The 22,204-nt window shown below is 43.1% G+C and overlaps 1 protein-coding gene across 4 annotated transcripts in view; it reads left to right on the top strand.

The window, feature by feature from the left end:
* Window positions 1-22,204, top strand: part of LOC141148209 (uncharacterized) — a 116,601-nt gene that overhangs the window by 58,400 nt on the left and 35,997 nt on the right. For all 4 annotated transcript variants that reach the window (XM_073635443.1, XM_073635445.1, XM_073635444.1 and 1 more), the window contains exon 6: window positions 20,900-21,087. In XM_073635443.1, the coding sequence (XP_073491544.1) occupies window positions 20,900-21,087 (188 nt within the window). The remainder of the gene's footprint in view (window positions 1-20,899; window positions 21,088-22,204) is intronic.

Genomic DNA, 22,204 nt, shown 5'->3' with positions numbered 1-22,204 from the left:
TCATCCTCCTCATCCTCTCTCACCCATGCCCAGGGTACTTTGTCTGGCAAAGCAGCGGCCTCTTCCCTTGGCTCAATGTCATCAGTGACTCCTTCCCTAGCCCCACCATGTCCTCCTGAGGAGTCCCTCGAACTGTTTGACCACAGTGATGGGTACATGCTCCAGGAGGATGCCCAGCGTTTGGAAGGCTCTGATGATGATACTGAGCTCGATGAAGGCAGTAACACGAGCACGGACAGAGGGGGTGCCCAAGAAGGACAGCAATCTGGCAGTCATGCTCCCCCTGCTGCAGCATACTGCCAGGTTTGCTCCAGTGATGAGGAGGGAGGGGATGATGAGGTCACTGACTCAACGTGGGTGCCTGATAGGAGGGAGGAGGAGGAGGAGGAGGAGGCGGCACATCACCAACGAGGCAGGATGCCCTCCAGGGGCCAGCCTAAGGGCAGCACATTGACTGCATCACACCCCAAAGCTCCACATGTGCAGGGCGCTGCAGTCTCTGCGCGTTATTCAAAAAATTCTTTGGTGTGGGCTTTTTTTGAGACGAGTGCATCAGATCGCACCGCTGCTATTTGCAACATATGTCTCAAGCGTATCTCGCGTGGCCAAAACATCTCCCGCTTGGGTACCACATGCTTGACCAGACATATGTTGACCTGCCATGCAGTTCGTTGGCAAGCGTATCTAAAAGACCCACACCAAAGAACAAAGAGGACCTCTGCTTGCTCCTCATCAGCTGAGATTTCCAACCCCACTAGACCTTCAGTCCTCTCTGAGACCTGCACTGAGAGGAATGAAGGTGTAGAATTAGGTGTGTCACAGCCACGTACTTGTGGGCAATCTGATTTTGGTACACCGATGTCAGATTGTACCAGGCAAATTTCCCTGCCCCAGCTGCTGCACCGCCGAAAGAAGTTTGCTCCCAGCCATCCACATGCCCAGCGGTTGAATGCTAGCTTGGCAAAATTGCTAGCACTTCAACTGATGCCTTTTCAGTTGGTAGACTCTGCCCCCTTCCGTGAGTTTGTGGAATGTGCGGTTCCTCAGTGGCAGGTACCCAAACGCCACTTTTTCTCACGGAAGGCGATTCCGGCTCTCTACCAGCATGTGGAAGGCAATGTCCATGCCTCGCTGGACAGGGCGGTCAGCGGTAAGGTGCATATTACCGCTGACTCATGGTCCAGCAGGCATGGACAGGGACGTTACCTAAGTTTCACGGCGCAATTGGGTGACTCTGCTGGCAGCTGGGAAGGATGCAGGACAAGGTGCAGTAGTGTTGGAGGTTGTTCCGCCACCACGCCTCCAAAATGCTAATGATTGTGACACACCTCTCTCCTCCACCCCCTCCTCTTCTTCTTCCTCCATGGCCTCTTCCTCGGAACCAGCGGTGCTCCGTAGTCGTTCAAGGGGCTACGCAAGTACGCAGGCCAAAAGATGCCATGCGGTGCTTGAGCTGGTGTGCTTGGGGGACAGGAGCCACACTGGGGCAGAGGTTCTGTCAGCTTTGCAGGGGCAGGTTCAGAGGTGGTTGACGCCACGCCAACTTAAGGCAGGAATGGTGGTTTGCGACAATGGCACCAACCTCCTCTCTGCCCTCCGACAGGGACAAATGACCCATGTGCCCTGTTTGGCTCACGTCCTTAACTTGGTGGTGCAGCGGTTCTTGGGCAGGTACCTGGGCTTACAGGATGTCCTGAGGCAGGCCAGGAAAGTCTGTGTGCATTTCCGCCGGTCATATAATACCAGTGCTCGGCTGACGGACCTCCAAAAGGAGTTTAACCTGCCCAAGAACCGCCTAATCTGTGACATGCCCACCAGGTGGAACTCAACGTTGGCCATGCTGCAGCGGCTGCACACGCAGCAGAGGGCCATCAATGAGTACCTGTGCGACTATGGCACCAGGACAGGGTCAGGGGAGCTTGTTTTTTTTTCCCCACGCCAGTGGGCCATGATCAGGGATGCATGCACTGTCCTGTCACCATTTGAGGAGGCCACGAGGATGGTGAGCAGTGACAGTGCATGCATCAGTGACACTGTCCCCCTTGTCCACCTGTTGGAGCACACGCTGCGTGGAATAATGGACAGGGCACTTGAGGCAGAACAGAGGCAGGAAGAGGAGGACTTCCTTAGCTCTCAAGGCCCCCTTTATCCAGACAGTGTTCCTGCGTGCCCGCCGATCACACAGGAAGAGGACGAGGAGGAAGAGGAGGCGGAGGAAGATTGTGTCAGTATGGAGGTGGAGCCTGGCACTCAGCATCAGCAGCAGTCTTTAAGGGATCAGTCCCAAGAAACACATGGACTTGTACGTGGCTGGGAGGAGGTGGCTGCGGACCATGTAGTCCTTAGTGACCCAGAGGACTCCGGACCGAATGCTTCAGCAAACCTACGCTGCATGGCCTCCCTGATCCTGCAAAGCCTGCGTAAGGATCCTCGTATTCGTGGTATCAAGGAGAAGGACCAATACTGACTGGCAACCCTCCTTGATCCACGTTACAAGAGTAAGGTTGCGGACCTTATCTTGCCATCGCAGAGGGAGCAGAGTATGAAACATCTTCGGGAGGCCTTGCAGAAAGGTCTGTGCAACGCGTTCCCAGAGATTGGGAGGTTACAAACTCCTGTTTCTGGACAACGTGTTGCTGAGGCTTCGGTCAGTCAAAGAAGGAGCGGTGGAGAAGGTGGCCGTCTGACCGATGCGTTCAGACAATTTTTTGGTCTGCAGCCCCAAGGTATGATCGGTTCCAGCAACCATCGCCAGCGTCTGTTTTACATGGTGCAGGAATACCTAGGGGCAAGATCAGACTTGGACACCTTTCCCACCGAAAATCCTCTGGGTTACTGGGTCTTGAGGATGGATCACTGGCCAGAGCTTGCACAGTATGCAATTGAGCTACTGGCCTGTCCTGCATCCAGCGTTCTTTCGGAACGCACATTCAGTGCTGCTGGAGGCGTGGTAACCGATCACAGGGTGCGTCTGTCCACTGACTCGGTCGATCGACTGACCTTCATAAAAATGAATGAGTCTTGGATCACCACCAGCTACCAAGCACCTGATGCTGATGTAACCGAATAATTTTTTTTGAAATCTCAGATCCCTTCAAAGATTGCCTATGCTGATGCTGAGTGACTATCCCTGAGTAATTATCCTCTTCCTCCTCAATCATCACGCTGATAGCTTGTAAGAGCATTTTTGGTTCTGGGCGCCACCACCAGTGCCTAAGGCACAATTTTTCAGCCCCTGTTTAACAGGGGCGTGTAATTACAATTTTTGATGTAATACTTTGCAGCAGGGCTCGTTCCTGCGTTCCAACTAGAGTGTCTGTGAGGGGTTGCAGTGTTGTGGCACCAGCACCAGTGCCTAAGGCCCATTTTTTCTGCCCCTGTTTAACAGGGGCGTGTAATTACAATTTTTGATGCAATACTTTGCAGCAGGGCTCGTTCCTGCATTCCAACTAGAGTGTCTGTGAGGGGTTGCAGTGTTGTGGCACCAGCACCAGTGCCTAAGGCCTAATTTTTCAGCTCCTGTTCAACATGGGCATGTAATTACAATTCTTGATCTAATATTTCACAGCAGAGCCCTGTGAGGGCTTACAGTGTTGTGGCCACAGCAACACCTAAGGCCCAAATTTCTGCTGAGTATATAGGGCAGGACCCTACTTTCCTTGTCAAAAGAAGTTTATTGAGTATACAATGTTATAAAGATACATAAAGATACATAAAGTAAGTTTACAAGGATCTATAAAGTAAGCTCATTGTTTTACAGTAGGGTTTATATAGGTAAATATCATGAAATTTCAAATATTAAACATTGGGTTCACGTAAACCTAAATTAAAGATATATATAATTTCCTTAGTTACTTTTGTAGGTATTTAAATGATTTATACCTACTATACATATTGTTTACAAGTAGAGTGTATATAAGTCAAATAAATTCTGATAATGAGCTTTAATCGTAAGGTGGAGAAAAGGAAAGAGAAAGAAGAAAAAGGGTTGAAAGGTAGAGGTATGGTCCACAAGGTTGTCCCGCTCGTCAGTTTATTATTCTTTTTAGTTCTCTTTGAAGCCTTAGAATGGGTGTCTCTGTAAGTCATTTAATCTGTTACCATGGCAACAGGACAGAGTCACTGAAATTTGACAGGAACTGTTGTTTTATCCAAGGATGCCAAAGTTTTTCAAATTTTGGAATTTGATTTTGATCGATGGCTACCATCTTAGCATGGGACATTGTATTATTCATTCTGTGAATTGTTTCTGCTAGTACCAATGTAGGAGATTTCCATGCCTTGGCCACTGTTTGTTTTGCAGCCGTTATTAGTTGGATCATAAGTTTGAATTGAGAGAGTGTTAACCATTCCGGTTTTAGATTAAGTAAAGTTAAATATGGATCTGGTTGTATTATTTTTTTAAATATTTTAGATGCAATCACGAAGACTTCCTTCCAGAAGGTTTGGATTACTGGGCACGTCCACCATATGTGTAAATATGTGCCTATTTCTGGGCATCCTCGAAAACAATGAGCTGAGGTATTAGGTGAATATTTTGCCACTCTAGCGGGTACAAGGTACCAGCGAGTTAGGACTTTATAATTTGTCTCCAGTGCCAAGATGTTGGGTGAAGATGACTTAGATGTGAGCCATATATTAGACCAGTCCGTGTCTTCTAAAGTTCGTCCCAGGTCCTCCTCCCACCTCTGAACGTAAGAGGGTCTATTAAGATTTGCTACTCCATATAATTGATTATAAAGTGATGAAATTGTACCTTTAGCAAATGGATCTTTTGTACAGATTGATTCAAAAATGGATAATTGGGATAATGGTGTATCCCCCTTTAGGAATGGTGTATAGAAATTTTTGATTTGGAGATATCTAAATATCTCAGAGTTTGGTAGATCATATTTTTCTCTAAGCGATGGGAATGAAAGGAATGATTTAGATGCTATGAAGTCATTTAGTGTCTGAATGCCTGATGTTGTCCAAGCTTTAAAAGAATTTGGGTAGATCCATGCTGGATAAAAGGCCGGATTTCTGATAAAAGAAAGGAGAGGATTGTGTGGAGATTGTAACTGATATTTGGTTTTTAGTTTATCCCAGAGAGATAAGAAGTGTTTAGTTATGGGATTATGAATTTTAAAGCGGTCTTTAGGATCAAGCCATAATAAATTTGATATTAATAGAGGGTCATTTTCTGAAGCCTCTATAAATACCCATAATGGGATTTCCTGTTTTGCATGGTATTTGGACAGACTGGCCAAATGTGCTGCTCTGTAGTAGTTAGTAAAATTAGGGTATCCCAGGCCTCCTTTATTTTTGGGAAGATGTAGTGTGTGTATAGGTATACGTGGTTTAGAAGATCCCCATATAAACGAAGTTGCTCTTTTTTGTACTATTCTCAAAAAATAGGAAGGAATTGGAATAGGGAGGACTCTGAATAGATAAAGCAATTTGGGTAGAATAGTCATTTTGATTGCATTAATCTTCCCTATCCAGGATAAAGGAAGTTGCGACCATTGTTTTATTAGATTTCTGATCTGTCTTAATACAGGAGGATAATTGGTTGAGAATAAGTCAGAATGAGATGCTGTTAAATGAATTCCAAGATATGGGATTGATTTTTCTGCCCATGTGAATGGGAGTGCAGCCCTAGCCGGGATCAATTCCATGTTTGTGAGTGAAATATTAAGCACTAGGCATTTCTTAGGATTAATCATAAGGCCGGATAGGGCTGCAAATCCATCAAGAGCTGGTATTAAGTTAGGACCAGAGACCTGTGGTGATGATAGAAAAAGTAATATATCGTCTGCAAATATACATAATTTGTGTGTAATACCTCCTACTTCAATGCCAGTTATAGTTTGGTTTGTTCTGATGTATTGGGCCATGGGTTCGAGTATAAGGGCAAATAATAAGGGAGATAATGGGCAACCCTGTCGGGTACCTCTTTCGATATTAAAGGCTTCAGATTTGTATCCAGCATATTTTATATAGGCTTTGGGTTTATTATATAATGCTTTGATCCATGTTAAAAAGTGGGGTCCAAAACCCCATTTTTGTAATGAATATTGCATATATTGCCAGGATACTGTGTCAAATGCCTTCTTAATATCGAGAGATAGAAAACATAAAGGGATTTTCCGTTTTTTAGCAATATGTGCCAATAACACTGCCCTGCGTATATTATCCCCTGCCTGTCTATTTGGCATGAAGCCTACTTGATCTCTATGTATTAATTTTCCTATAATGCTATTGAGGCGTTTTGCTATTATTTTTGCTAATAATTTAATATTGAGGTTTAACAGAGAGATAGGCTGATAATTCACACAGGAAGTATCATCAGAAAGGGGTTTTGGGATCATACAAACAATTGCCATTAGTGTTTCTTGCCGAAAAGAATGTCCATCTAGAAGTTTGTTAAAAGTTTCAGTGAGAATGGGAGAGAGTATTTCTGAGAATGTTTTATAGTATAAAGCCGAGTAGCCGTCTGGGCCTGGTCTTTTGTTAAGTTTTAGGTCTTTTATGGCGTTAGCAACTTCATCTATAGTTATAGGCTCATCCAAACTGCTTTTTTGATTCTGAGATAACTCAGGTAAGGTTATTTTTGAGAAGAAGGATTCAGCTTCTGTAGGATTAAATTCATTGTTTGTCTTGTATAAAGTTGCGAGATGTGAGTGAAATTTATGGACTATTTTAACTGGATTACAAGTGTAAACATTTTTTGATAATTTCAAACGTATTGGTTTGAAAGATTTGTTAGTTGAATTTAATGCCCGAGCCAAATATGTACCTGGTTTGTTTGTATTCATGTAGAAATTGTGTTTGGAGCGTTTGAGGGATTTATCAACTGACTCAGTGAGAAATAGATCGTATTCCAATCTAGATTTTTCCAGATGAGATTTTGTACTCTGAGATGGATTATCTTGGAATGATATGTAGGCTGCATTAAAATTGAGTTCTAGTTTTTTTGCTAGATTTTTGCGTTCCCGTTTAAATAGTGCCATTTGTCTTTGTATTGTACCACGCAAGACAGGCTTATGAGCTTCCCACAGTGTTATTGGGGAGATGTCTGTTGTATTATTAATTGATATGTATTCCTTTAAAGCTTGTTCAATGGCCATCTGATGTAGTGGGTGTTTGAGCATTATGTCAGGTAAGTACCACGTTGGGTCATGCGCTTTTGGTATGGCTGAGGCTATAGTAGTGTATACTGCATTATGGTCAGACCACGGAATCGGAATTATATCTGATGCAATAATTTCTGGTATCATTCCTATTGTTAGAAAAATATGATCTATTCTGGTGAAGGTTTGATGAGGGTGCGAGAAATAAGTGAATTTTTTTTTCATTGGGTTACTTTCTCTCCATGAATCTACCAGATTGTATTTGGAAAGAAGTTGAGAAAAAGGTAATCTAGAGGTTATTTTGGATGGTGTAAAAGGTGATTTATCTAGAAATGGGAGGAGGACCTGGTTCGAATCCCCACACATTATCACTGTTCCTATTTTGTGTGTATTAATCACTTGTAATATATGTGAGAGGAATGGTGTAGGTTGTTTGTTAGGAGCGTAGTAGGAAATCACCGTGATTGCTGTATCCATTATATAACCCATGAGCATCAGGTATCTACCTTCTGGGTCTTTAATTTCTGATGATAAGGTGAATGGTGTGGATCGGTGAAATGCAATTAGAGTTCCCCTTTGCTTGGTACAGGCAGAAGCCGTGTAAATTTGTTGATAAAAAGGAGAAATATATTTTGGAGTAGAATCTTTGGTGAAGTGTGTTTCTTGGAGGCATACTATGTGAGCCTTCTTGTTATGGAAAGTACGGAAAGCTTTGGTCCTTTTTTGAGGGACATTTATTCCCTGAACATTCAGGGAAAGTATATTCAGTGGTGCCATGGCAATAGATCAAATAGTTTTGACTTACTTTTTGTTATGCAGAGCTGACTGCACAGATCAACCTGTGTGGACTGAAGAGATGAATAGATAGAAAAGAAACCAGTGAATTCTGGAGTAAAGAGTAAACAAAAAACATATGAGATTAGATGATACATTGTATAAATTATTTTTTGCAAGTAATCACAATTTACCCGTGAAAGAGAATAAATATCTCTCTCAGGGGAATAAGTGCCTTCGTCACACTCCCACATAATATGGTTGGGAGAATGAGGAGGGCTAATGGGGGTACACGGGTCTTCCGCTTACAGGAGAGAAGTGCTATGTCAAAAGACATCAAAATGATGATTCATTAATTGGAGTGCAGAATATAGTTTTTGTTGAAATTATTTATTCCAGGGTGGTTGTATATGTTTAGTCTTGCCCTAGGCTAAATAATTCAGTTAGAAAGGTACTGTTAATAACTTTGGTATTGATGACGATAGTTTGAATTATTTTGGGATTTTAACCCTTTTAGAGTAAACAATTACATATTTTATTCATATGTAACTGTTTAGATATGTTAACTCATAAAATTGAGGTTGTATTGCTTCAGATTAGAATAAACAAAAACATAATTCTAGGAACTAGTTAGGTAATAATATATTTGTTTTAAGAAAAGAAAGAAAAAGCTTCCATTACTTCTGGATTATTGAACATATTTGTCCTAAAAAGTAATAAATCTATTGTTATTACCTGATAATATATAACTGAACAAGAATTTCCTTATTTCACTTATATATTCTAAGGCTATATGAATCAGAAGTAATAAGAAATATAACTGGAATGTAACATGATCCCACACAGTGTGTGACTATCAGAATGCAGTTACATTCAGTTATAAATATAGGTTTTTTTATAGAGAACCATCTCTTAGTATAATAAATGAAGAGATATCAGGAATTAGGATGTCAGTCCATTGAATCTTCTTGGTCCATGGATGATGTGGCATAACGGCCTCTTTTGTGAGAATGATGATTCCCATTTTGTTCTGAAATTTTCTGGGTGCTGCCTGAAGGTGAAGATGACGCTATTCTTCTGCATGTGGGAGTGTTGCTGCTTGTGGGTTCTGTCAGATTTAATTTTAAAAGGGTTTGTTGTAGTTCATCTGCTGATCTGCTTCTGTAAATTGTACCTTGGTAGTTAAATCTGACTGAAAAGGGGAAGCCCCATTGATACATAATGTTGTGGCGTTGCAGTTCCATTAGTTGGGGTTTCATGGATCGTCTTTTAGTAATAGTAAGTTGGGATAGGTCAGCAAAAATTTGATAATTGTGTCCTTGAAAATTAAGTTCCTTTTTTTCTCTTGCAGCAATTAGTATTTGTTCTTTCGTTCTGTAATAATGAAATTTTGTGATTATATCACGTGGGGGTCCATCTTTCTTTTTGGCTGTGAGGGCTCTGTGTACTCTGTCCAGTTCTAAACGTTCAATAGGGATATCTGGCTTTAGTTCTTGTAATAGAGCAGTAATAGTAGATTGCAGGTCTGTCACAGTTTCAGGTATTCCCCTTATGCGCAAGTTTGAACGTCTGGCTCTATTTTCGTAATCTTCGAGCTTAGTTTGAAGTATTAAATTCTCTTTTTTTAATTGTTCCAATTCTGTTATATTTTCTTGGGTTGTAATTTCAATTTCATCCATTTTTATTTCTAAGGCTGCGGTGCGGTTTCCCAGCTCTCTTATTTCTTTGGTTAGGCTTTTTGTTATTTGGTCTGAGGTTTGTTTTAAAGCCTTATGAAGCATCTTTTCAAATTGTAATAATATTACTGGGGATACTGAGGAGGCTTGTGGAGAAGTTTGTGAGAGGATTTGTTCTGTATCTGACTCAAATGGAGAGTCTTGCTGTGACATTTTCTGTCTGTGAGAGCGCCCTGATGCTGTATATTGTGAGGTGACTGGAGCTGCTTCAGCTGCAGTGAGTGCCTGTGAGCTCTTTGTGAGGTGATTTTTATTTCTGCCACGGTTTCCTCCCAGTACCATATTTCCTGCCCAAACTTTCACAGTTTGTTCCCTGGGGCAAAAAGGTTCAAATGGATACCTTTTGAGCCTGCAGGCTCCGCTTTGTCCTTCTCTTCTCTCCTCAGCGGTGTGGAGCTCTAACAATGCATGTCTGCTCTGCTAGGCTCCGCCTCCTGCCCGACCAGGACCCTACTTTCAAACATCTAACTTACAAACGACTCCTACTTGCAAACGGAAGGAGACAACAGGAAGTGAGATGAAATCTACCCCTAGGAAGGGAAATTCTCTCCTGTAAGAGTTAATATGGGAAAAACATTTCTCCTTTCCACTGATGCTTTCCAATCCATTGGGACAAAAAGTGAGGTGAAATCTTCTGAAGAGGAGGAAAGACAGCAAAACAAATGTCACAGGGGTGATAACCCTTCCCTATGTTTTCCAAAAAGCTTAAAAAAGATTTTTTTGGCTGGAGCTAAACACGTTAAAAATGTACCCGTTCAAAATTACAAAGAGATTCTACTTAACAACAAACCTACAGTCCCTGTCTTGTTTGCACCGCCTGTATACTGCTGTTCAGAGTATATAGGACCTGGTGGCCCCACACCTTTCCTTATTTTAATTTGGGTGCGGGGTTCCCCTTAATATCCATACAAGACCCAAAGGGCCTGGTAATGGACTGGGGGGTACCCATGCCGTTTGTCTCACTGATTTTCATCCATATTGCCAGGACCCGACATTACATTAAACCCGCAAGCAGTTTTAAATGAGATTTTTTCCTTTAAAAATGACATTTGGTGCAGGAACTGTTCTAAACACGGGAAACACGCGTCACTTTACAGGCATACTATAGACACCCCTCAGGTACGATATTTAAAGGAATATTTCACTTTTTTTTTTTACTTTAAGCATCATTAAAATCACTGCTCCCGAAAAAACGGCCATTTTTAAAAGTTTTTTTTGCATTGATACATGTCCCCTGGGGTAGGACCCGGGTCCCCAAACCCTTTTTAGGACAATACCATGCAAATTAGCCTTTAAAATGAGCACTTTTGATTTCGAACGTTCGAGTCCCATAGACGTCAATGGGGTTCTAACGTTCGTGCAAACTTTCGGTCCGTTCGCAGGTTCTGGTGCGAACCGAACCGGGGGGTGTTCGGCTCATCCCTATTCAACGGTCACTACACTGATGCTATCTGAACTGTCCCTACTCTAGCTATACACTAATGTAATGATTACTGGCACGGTCTCACTACACTACAGTGAAACTATCTGGGCTGTCCCTACTCTAGCTGCACACTATGCAAAACTGAATGATGGTCCTCCTCACTACACTCACACTATCCCTAGACTGACACTAAACTAATATTCTACACTAACAATTGAAGAAAAATAGCACAGTATAGCACACTAGCAAATAGCACTGAACAGAGCCCTGTTCTATCTCTCTCCATGCCAAAATCACACTGAAAATGGCTGCCATTGAAAGAATACTTTTATACTGTGGGGCGGGAATGAGCCATGATTGGATAAAGTCATGGTGACAGTGTCCAATCATGATTCTGACAGTGCTCTGTGCCCTGATTTGATGAAGCTTTCACTTCTTCAGCCAATCAGGGCTTGCAATGCACTGTTCAGCGCCGCAAAGCATTGTGGTCAGTTCGGGCTGTTTGCCGAACGCCCGAACAGCAAAAGTTCGGCCCAAACTTATGCTTGGGCCGAGGAGTTCGCCCATCCCTACTTGTGATAGCAGTAAAACAATACAAACAAAAAAATGTAAAAAAATCTATTTTTGTATTAAATAAATAAATATATATATAAAAAAATGTAAGCTTCTCCATCACACCGTGCTTACGCACAAATGCGAATGCATACCTTACTTCCGCATGCATATATAAACAGTGATTGAACCACACATGTGAGGTATTGTCACAAATGTCAGAGTGAGAGCAATAATTCTAGTACCAGACCTCCTGTGCAATGCTAAACTGGTAATCTGTAAAGGCATTTAAAGCCTCGCCTATGGAAAATTTTAAGCACCGTAGTTTGCCGCCATTCCACGGGCAGATGCAATTTTAAAGTGTGACATGTTAGATAGCTATTTACTCGGCGTAACATCATCTTTCACATTATACAAAATAATTGGGCTAACTTTAGTGTTTTGTTTTTTTTAATTCATGAAAGTGTTTTTTTTCTCCAAAAAATTGCATTTGAAAAACTGCTGCGCAAATACTGTGTGACATAAAAAATTGCAACACCCACCATTTTATTCTAGAGAGATGGGAGCTGGCAATTAGCCGACAGCTGAGCTGAGCGGCCAGCTCAGAGAAGGAAGGGCTGAGCCCAGCCCTGACAGTACACCCTTCTCAATAACCCCTCCCCCTCGGAGGACCACCAGGCTTGAGGGGAAAACATCTGTGGAAATCATGGAGGGGGACAGGGGCATGTACTTCCGAGGATGAGACCCAAGAGTGTTCCCCCGGACCGTACCCTTTCCAATGCACCAGGTAAAGTATGCACCCACTGAACCTATGGGAGTCAACAATGGACTGTACTTCATACTCCTCATGGTTCTCAATCTGTACAGGGTGAGGACATGGCACTGAGGTGGTAAAGCGGTTGCACACCAAAGGTTTTAATAAGGAGACATGAAATACATTTGAAATACGCATATTAGAAGGAAAGTCTAATGCGTAAGCCACTGGGTTAATCCTGCGAAGAATGCGGAAAGGCCCAATAAACCGAGGTGCAAACTTCAATGAGGAAACATGAAGTTGGAGATTTCGAGATGACAGCCAGACCCTGTCCCCAACCTGGTAGGAAGACGCAGGCAAGTGTCTGTGGTCATCATGGAGTCTGTACCTATCATTAGCATGACGCAAAGCCTCCTGGACTTGTGCCCAAGTGGAACGAAGACCACGCAGATGCTCCTCTAACGCAGGAATACTCTGCGGAACAAACGAGTCAGTCAACATGGATGGTTGGAAACCATAATTCGCCATGAACGGGGACAATCAGGAAGCAGAATTCAAGGTGCTGATGTGAGCAAACTCTGCCCATGGTAATAGGTCTGACCAGTTGTTATGAAGGTCAGAAATATAGCAATGTAGGAATTGCTCCAAGGACTGACTGGCTCATTCTGCAGCCCCATTAGATTGCGGGTGATTCGCAGAGGAAAAAGCAAGCTGAATTCCCAACTGTGCACAAAAGGCTCGCCATAACCGGGACACAAACTGACTACCCCTGTCCGAGACAATCACCTTGGGTATCCCATGTAAGCAAAAGATCTCCCGAGCAAAAATGGAAGCCAGTTCCTTAGAAGTGGGCAACTTCTTAAGTGGAATACAATGACACATCTTTGAGAACCGGTCAACCACCATAAGGATAACTGTGTTGCACAGGTAGTTAAACCTGACGATGGGAAAGAGAACCTGTGTTGCCATCAATTACATAGATGCTTTGTATGCTGTCTTTGGGAGGGTTGAAACCACAGCAGATTTAATGTACAAGTTCAACCACACTCACCAGCAAAAAGGGGGGAGTCTGTCTGAAAACATATCTTGAGTAGACAGGATGCTGCACCAAATTATCCTTAAGAAAGGTATTGACACCAAAGATGCTGGTCAGGCTCGATTGGACCGGGTTCTACAAGGGGCTCAGCCAAATCAACCTATCGCATTGAAGTTGTTACTTAACCAAGGTGGTGCCCACATACCCTTAACTAATAAGGGAGGCACAAGAGGAAGAAGCTCTCTTAGAGGTGAAGAGCCAAAGACCGAGGGAAGTAAGCTCTGTTGCTGGAAGTAGAGAGAATGTGGTGGCTTGAGCTGTACATACGGAAATGGGTTTCTCAGATGAGGACAGTGGAACTGAGTCAGAACTGGCTGGGCTGCCCATTCCTGACACTAACAAGCCAATAAGTGAACTTGAGCCGAGTAGCTCAAGCCCAAACTCAGATGTATCACACTTTAATGCGAGTGATGGAGACCTAAACAAAGGTCCAAGAACAGTGGACTTGCCAAGGAGAGGCAAAATCTTCCCAAGGGCGAGAGAGGAGGTGTTGTGGATGTAATGGATGAGGTGGAGGAGGTGGTATGGATGTGGAGAGATTGGACACTTTTCGGGCCAAGTGCCCCAAGGCAGGCATCAGCCCTCAATTACTCACTGAAGTTCTGAAAGCTCAACAAAGTTGCTCTTCCAGAAGCCAGCAGGAAACTTGGATACATACCTATCAAGATAACTTTTGATACTTCCTTGGCCAGAAAACCTGAGACCTTTTGATACCTTAGCAGTTGTCTGCCCCCGACCCCCTGGGGCAGGCCGATATTCATTGTTGATAGGTACCAACACCAATCTTGTGAGAAGATTACTCTCAGCGGGTGAAGATTACTTTCAGCAGGTGTTGCAGGAGAAGAAGGCTCCTGCAGAAGGGGTAGGAAGACTGTGGCGATTGGGTACCCAGGATAAAGGTGCTGCAACCTGGCGAGAGGGCTTGCATGAGAGCCATGGTTAAGTTGTCATGGGACCAGCCGGGTCCTTATGTGGTGGTGGAAGCTGATCCACTAGAGGAAGATAGTAGAATAGAATTAGTCCCAGAGATCATACCCACCAGAGACTTATTGAGGAGTGGGGGATGGATTCCTGTCAGTGTGAGGAATGTCACCTGTCATCCAATCAATCTGAAGCTCCAGATGGTGATTGGGAAGGTGAGCGCTGCCACCCCAGTGACATGGGATGATCTAATCCAGAAGGGAAATGGAGGAGAGTCTACTGTTTACTGCTCAAATCTGCCTCCCGGATGGAAGGGGAAGATAAAAGCTTAAATAGCCCGATGGGAGAAAATATTCTATAAAAATGAATTAGATGTGGGTTGTGCCAGAAGTGTTCAGCACCGGATTCAGCTAAATAAAGACAAGCTTTTTCGGGAAAGAGCCAAAAGAATTCCTTTGTGCGATTTGGAGGATGTTCAAGAGCAACTGACTGAACTGAAGAAGTCGGGGGTCATTAGAGAATCCAGGAGCCCTTATGCTTTCCCGATTGTGGTAGTGAGAAAAAGAATGTGTCCCTCCGGATGTGTATTGACTACCGAACCTTGTATCGAAAGGACTATCCCAGACCAGTACACAACCCCTCGCATAGAAGAGGCCCTGCAATGCCTATCAGGAGCTAAATGATTTATGCCCTGTACACACGATCGGAATTTCACCTTGGATGGTTTTTCCGACGGAATTCCGCTCAAGCTTGCCTTGCATACACACGGTCACACAAAAGTTCACTGAACTTTCGACTGTTAAGAATGCGGTGATGTACAACACTATGACGAGCTGAGAAAATGAAGTTCAATGCTTCCAAGCATGCGTCGAATTGTTTCCGAGCATGCATAGGAATTTTGCACGTCGGAATTGCTACAGACGATCAGAATTTCCGATAGGAACTTTTTCCAATGGAAAAATAGACAACCTGCTCTCAATCTTTTGCTGGCGTAAATTCCCCAGCGAAAGTCCAATTGAACATACACACGGTCGGAATTTCCGACCAAAAGCTCACATCGGACTTTTGCTGGTGGAATTTTCGATCAAGTGTACGGGGCATTAGTGTGCTGGATCTGAAGAGTGAATACTACCAGATACCCATGCATCCGGAAGACCAAGAGAAAACAGCCTTTATCAGCCCTCTGAGGTTTTTCGAATTCGACCAAATGCCACAAGGATTTATGGAGGCCCCCGACACTTTTCAGAGGCTGATGGAGAACCCTGTGGGCGATATGAACCTGATAGAGGTGTTAGTTTACCTTGATGATATCATTGTGTTCGGGCAAACGTTGGAGGAGCATGAGGCTCGCTTGGAGAAGGTTTTCCAACGATTACACGCTGAGGGGCTGAAGCTGTCGGTGGAGAAGTGTCAATTTTACCAGACTTCGGTCATGTATTTTGGGCATGTAGTCTCAGCCGAAGGAATAGCTACAGACCCCTAGAAGTTAGAGGCTCTCACTTCCTAGCTTCGCCCAAGCACTGTCACTGAACTGTGGTCGTTTTTGGGTTTCTGCTCCTACTAGAGAAGATTTGTGAAGAATTTCTCGCAGATTGCCCAAGCCTTGAATGAACTTTGGAGAAACAAATAGAGGAGGATCCTCAGAAGATTCATAAAGGAGGCCCTAGGAAACCTCATGAATCTATTCAAGAATTGCATGTGGATGCTAGCAGAGATAGCCTTGGGGGAGTGTTATAACATGAGTCGGAAGGGAGACTTCTCCCGGTAGCCTACATGAGTTGAAGCCTCAGTCCCCCTGAGAAGAAAATTCTGGCACACAAATTGGAGTTCTTGGCCCTCAAGTGGGCTGTGGTGGATAAGCTGCGTGATTATCTGTACAAAGACACCTTTATGGTGAAAACGGATAATAATCCCTTAACTTACCTACTGACCACTGCCAAACTAGATTCCCCTGGACATCAGTGGTTGGTAACTCTGTCGGAGTTCCGGTTCAGCTTTAAGTATCGGCCAGGGGTAGGAAACCGAGACGATGACGCCCTCTCTCGAAAGCCTCACCTCATAAATACTGGTCAGAAGAGTTGGGTCCATTTACCTCTGGAAGGAGTCTCGGCTGTATGTCAAGGGGTAGAACACAAGCACAGGGGGGCAATAGGTGCAGAAGCTGTGGGAGTCACTCCTGCTGGAGTGCCGAGGTACTACTGTGACCTGACACAGTTACGCAGCCAAGAACTACCTCAACTGACAAAGGAAGACCTGAAGAAGGATCAATGCAAAGATATGTTGGCAGGGCTGGTGCAAGGATTTTTGACACCCTAGGCGAAACCTCATTTTGCCACCCCCCCCAATTGGCTCCGCCCCTCACTGAGATTTTTGCGGTGCCTCTTCACCTATTTCTTCAACCGTAGTCCACAGGCCTGCACCTGTGCCTCTGGACCCAGCCTGAAGACAAATCGTGGATGACACCAGCTCGCTTCCTCGCGCCAGCCGTGGTCCACAGGCTAGGGCAGTATACAGACAGACTAACTATGTAACTGCCTGTTTGTACGAGCATACAGGTACACTAACAATGTTTTACAGGTTCTTACTAAAAATAATAATAAATCCACATTTTTGTACCTGCAAAAAGATCTGCATTTGTTTATTTTTTTACAAAGGTAAACTTGAACCTTCACACCTCAGATCACCCAAATTCCTGTATTTTCAGGTCACAGATCACCACAATTCTTCCACCTTCACACCTCAGATCCCCCGATCACTGTATCATCCTAAATGGCTGTTCCCCTCTGCGCCCCCGCTCTGCACCTCTGTTCCCCTCTGCACCCCCACACACATATCTGTACCCCCCTGCACATCTGTCCCCCCCTCCCCACACACACACATATCTTTTCACCCTCTGTACCCCCTGCGCATCTGTCCCCCCCTCTGTATCCCCCTGCACATCTGTCCCCCCTCCCCACACACACACATATCTATTCCCCCTCTGTACCCCCTGCGCATCTGTCCCCCCCTCTATACCCCTGCACATCTGCCCCCCCTCCCCACATACACACATCTGTTCCCCCTCTGTACCCCCCTGCACATCTGCCCCCCCTCCCAACATACACACATTTGTTTCCCCTCTGTACCCCCTGCACATCTGTCCCCCCCCTTCCCCCATACACACACATAGTCTCATGGGATAGTCTCATGGGATGCAGATGAGCAGGTAAATCTCAGCAGCCCTCGAGGGGGCCATGCTACATGGATTAACCTGATTTACATTGAATCCTATGGGAAAATTTGCCTTGGTTCACAACCAATTCGGTTCACGATCAGAGTCATTTCACAAATTAAGTTTGTGAACCAAGGTATCACTGTATTTAGTATAGTAACTCCATGCAACTGTTTTTCTGCTTTACTCTCTAGCAGCTGAATCCATTTTGATGAGACAAAAAAAATGAAAGCAATGTGTGATCAGCAATGCATGTACTATAGGAAGTAACAAGCAGACGTAGGTACAATGTAACTTCTTTGTATACCACTAACAGGCCTCCTGCCCGTAATTTCATTAGTGTGGACCCACTCTATCTGAAAGATGAATAAAGAACATTCACCATAACCTGCCCAGTACCTTATCACAACACTTCACCTTGCTTTTTCTCATGTCAAGCCATGTACCAACTATGAAGCAGAGATGAGTCCAGTGGGTTTTGTAGTAGAATTTCATATTAACCAATATATATTTTATGTTATTCATATTATTATTCATATTATTATTATATAGTAGTAGTTTTATCAATATTATTATTCAATAAGTAAAGCAACAATTATTAATCTTTAATAATGTATACTGTGTTTTCCATAGATTTAGAAAGATTACATTTTAAATGTTGAACCAGATGACCTCTCTGCTTCTTTCTCATACTTTTTATAAGATAGTTTACTGGGTGAAAGTTCATTAGAATAGATTCAAGTTATATAGAATTGTCTCAAGTCCTTGAAATGCATATAAATCGGACAGATAAGATAAGAAAATAGGTGGTTAAAATAATTATGAGGAATACGGGAAAGTTATGTACAGTATATTATTTAAGTTTGACAGGGTCAAACAAAGGTCTGCTTGTGCCCTCATTAAAACTGTTAAAATACATACATATAGTGAGACATATAACACATCTGGTGGGGTTATTGAAAGTTCATTGTCCCAAAGTAGTAAATTTGTGAGTTAAGTTACTGTAAATCTTATCAGGACAAGGAGAGCTTGATAACACAGCTGGGTGCCCTACTGTCTCTACACAGGTGTTTTTAATTGGACAAAACCAGTTATAAATCACTTTAACCACTTAAGGACTAGCCTTGTTTTGGATTTTAGGTGTTTACATGTTTAAAACAGTTTTTTTTGCTAGAAAATTACTTAGAACCCCCAAACATTATATATTGTTTTTTCTTAACACCCTAGAGAATAAAATGGCGGTCATTGCAATACTTTTTTTGCACCGTATTTGCGAAGTGGTCTTATAAGCGCACTTTTTTTGGAAAAAATTCACTTTTTTGAATAAAAAAATAAGACAACAGTAAAGTTAGCCCAATTTTTTTTATATTGTGAAATATAATGTTATGCCAAGTAAATTGATACCCAACATGTCACCCTTCAAAATTGCGCCTGCTCCTGGAATGGTGTCAAACTTTTACCCTCCATAGGCGACGTTTAAAAAATTCTACAGGTTGCATGTTTTGCGTTACAGAGGAGGTCTAGGGCTAGAATTATTGCTCTTGCTCTACCTGTCGCGGCGACACCTCACATGTGTGGTTTGACCACTGTTTTCATATGCGGGCACTACTCACATATGCGTTCGCTTATGCGTTGCGCGCAAGCTCATTGGGACAGGGCGCTTTAAAAAAAAAATTCTCTTATTTATTTTACTTTATTTTATTTATTTTTTCACTGTTTTTAAAAAAAAAAAATGGATCACTTTTATTCCTATGACAAGGGATGTAAACATCCCTTATAATAGAAAAAAGCATGACAGGTCCTCTTAAATATGAGATCTGGGGTCAAAAAGTCCTCAGATCTCATATTTGGACTTTAATGCAAAAAAAAAAAAGTCGTTTGAAAAAATGACACAAAAAAATTGTGCCTTTTAAGACAAATGGGCAGAGCTGACGTAATGACGTCGCTTCCACCCTCCTATGGTATGGAGACGGGTGGGGGCCATCTTAGCCTCACTCGTCTCCATACCTAAGAAGTGAAAGGACCCGATTGCCTCCGCCGCTACCGCCGGCTCCGGTAAGCGGCGGAGGGCATGGGAGAGCGGCGGGAGGGGGGTGGCTGCAGAGACCACCATTATCGTGTACAGAACCGCAGGCCCTAAAGATGGATACCTCGGTTGTTGCCGTAACGAGATATCCATCTTCAAAGTAATGACGTATATATACAGTGGCCGGTCGGTAAGTGGTTAATGAACATATAGGAATTCTGGGAATAATTACGTTTATCTGGTTGTAGAACAGGTGTCAGATTTATAGTTAGTTACATTGACATAGATCTTAGCGACCAATCATATCTAAGAGAGATGGTTAAGATAAGGCTTGTAAAAGGGTATATAAATGCAAGCTCTACAATTGTTATACAGACAAGTCAGATAGGTTTCTATCAGGCTGACTGTTTGTCTATGCAGCCCTATTGCAAGGGTGGCAGACGGTCAGAACTAGCAGGCAAATATCTGTCCGTAACTTGTCTCCTCGTACGAGTCAAATAGAGAAGACTTCTTAACTTGTTCCAGAGAGTGGTCTCAGGTGAATTTCCCTCACAAACTTGGTCGAGCTGGAACCCAGAACTCTGTGAGGGGACCGGACCACCTCCTATCAGGTGAAGGGTTCCCAAGAATTGGCAGAAAAGACCCTGTCTGGTTCAAGGTGAGAACAATTCACAATTGTTTCAATTTGGTTAGGGAATAAGAATACCTATATCTAATATGCTTGCATTGTAAGAAACTGTATAAATTAGACTTGTATCTTGTAATACTTTGAACATAAACCTGTATGTTATCAGCTGTTAATAAATCTGCATTGCTGAAGTCCTACCTGGTTCAATACTTTTCTATTCTACTTCAGTTTTCAATGATTTTCAATGTTTACCTTGTAGTAAAAATATACAAGTTTTTACAAAGTCTGGTGGCTGCTGTCGGTACCTTCCTCAGGGGAGGTAAACTTCATCTTCTCCTTACTACATACCTATCAAAAGGGCTTCACCTAGACCCATGGGGGCAAGATCAACTGCCTCCTTTCTCCTCTAATTCTCCCCCCAAACTCCTTTATAGTTTCACACTGCCAAGCATATGTATAGATTAGGAGTGGGTTCCACCTAGTGACAGAACTAGGAACAGAACTGCCCTAACACCTCCTTACAATTAGAATTTCCCTCCATTGAAAACGTTTAGTAGATTCATACGCTGACCATTTAACATTCTGTTTGAATTGTCCAGGGCTGTGGTTGGATTAATGTATAGAACTTTCAAAGATAAAGACAATACTTTCTTAACTCAAAATTAGTTTTGTAGGGGAGCTGGCGGAACTGATTAAGGTAAAATCTAAGGATAATGAGAATAACGAGGGACAGTTTTCCAGACACTTTCCTGCATTCATCTGGGCAGTGAGAGATGTCACCTTGATGCTGGAGTTGGATGGAAAGGAGATCACAGAAGATGAGTACCTGGAGAATGCTCTGTCACCTCAGAAACGTGAGTAATAATACAGAAACTGTTGCAGTTGGGTGTCACCATGTAAAGGATAAGTTATTGTGTGACATACATATGTAGCAATAACCCCCGAAGGAGCTGCTGATATTGATCGGGCCTGTTTTCTACTCTCTTGCACCCCTTATAAATTTGTTTCAATCCCCTTGACACAACTGTAGTGCAGTGTTGTAATGACACTGATACGAATGTTAACTCACAATATATATATATTACAGTTATATATACTTCTACCTGGGTGTTTGTTGCTCCACCTGCAGGAGAAAAACAACACTGCACATGAAAATTTGTGATTAAACAAAATTACTTTTTTTACTAAACTGATATTTAAAGATAGTTACAATGACTATACTGCCACACAAACGTAGCGTGACAGCACAGTGAATATTCACAACAATCTTAGTACATATACACACACATATATATGGTTTTCTTGAATAGACCCCCTGTTGGTGTGTCTCCAGGTGGGACCAGTGTTCAAAGTGTCAATGTCTTAACTCGGGACACCTTCCTACCTCCAGCACACTGTAGCAAACACAAAAAACACAGAAGGATTAACACCCCACAGTTTTAAATCCCTAGGGAGCTCCCACTGCTTAGACAGTGCAGTCACTCTATTTTCGACTAAATGCAAGGCCTTGCATTGATAAAAATAGTCCTGTTATCTTCAGTCTTCTGCTAGCTATAAAACCAATAATTGTAATCCACAAGGCTTGTGACCAATAGGATGCTGAAGAATGATGCACTGTAGTAATGGTAACTGAATTTGTTCCATGGGACTATCAGTCCCAGCAACACTTTGCAATCGATATAAATGTGTGTAGTGTGACACAAACTTCTGGGCATCAGCCCTCTCACTGCACTAAATTCAGATGAATGGATGCCTCCATTCCGCAAGTCCTCAGTCTATCTGAAGTCACAGCTGCGCTGCTACGCCGTTCCATTCACTAACGACCAGGAGTCCTCGGTTACCTCGTTCACGGGTCTCCGGAACGATCACTTTGCTGCTCCAGCACACTGTGATCTAAGGCAGGATCGCTGGCTGCTGTTCCGCTCCGCACAGGGTAGGCTGCAACTCTGTGGAAAACCCACACACCCACAG

The sequence above is a fragment of the Aquarana catesbeiana genome, linkage group LG06 (assembly GCF_042186555.1).
Source record: "Aquarana catesbeiana isolate 2022-GZ linkage group LG06, ASM4218655v1, whole genome shotgun sequence".
Classification (NCBI taxonomy): Eukaryota; Metazoa; Chordata; class Amphibia; order Anura; family Ranidae; genus Aquarana; species Aquarana catesbeiana.
The sequence above is the reverse complement of the archived record's forward strand: the minus strand, read 5'-3'. Positions and strand labels throughout refer to the sequence as shown.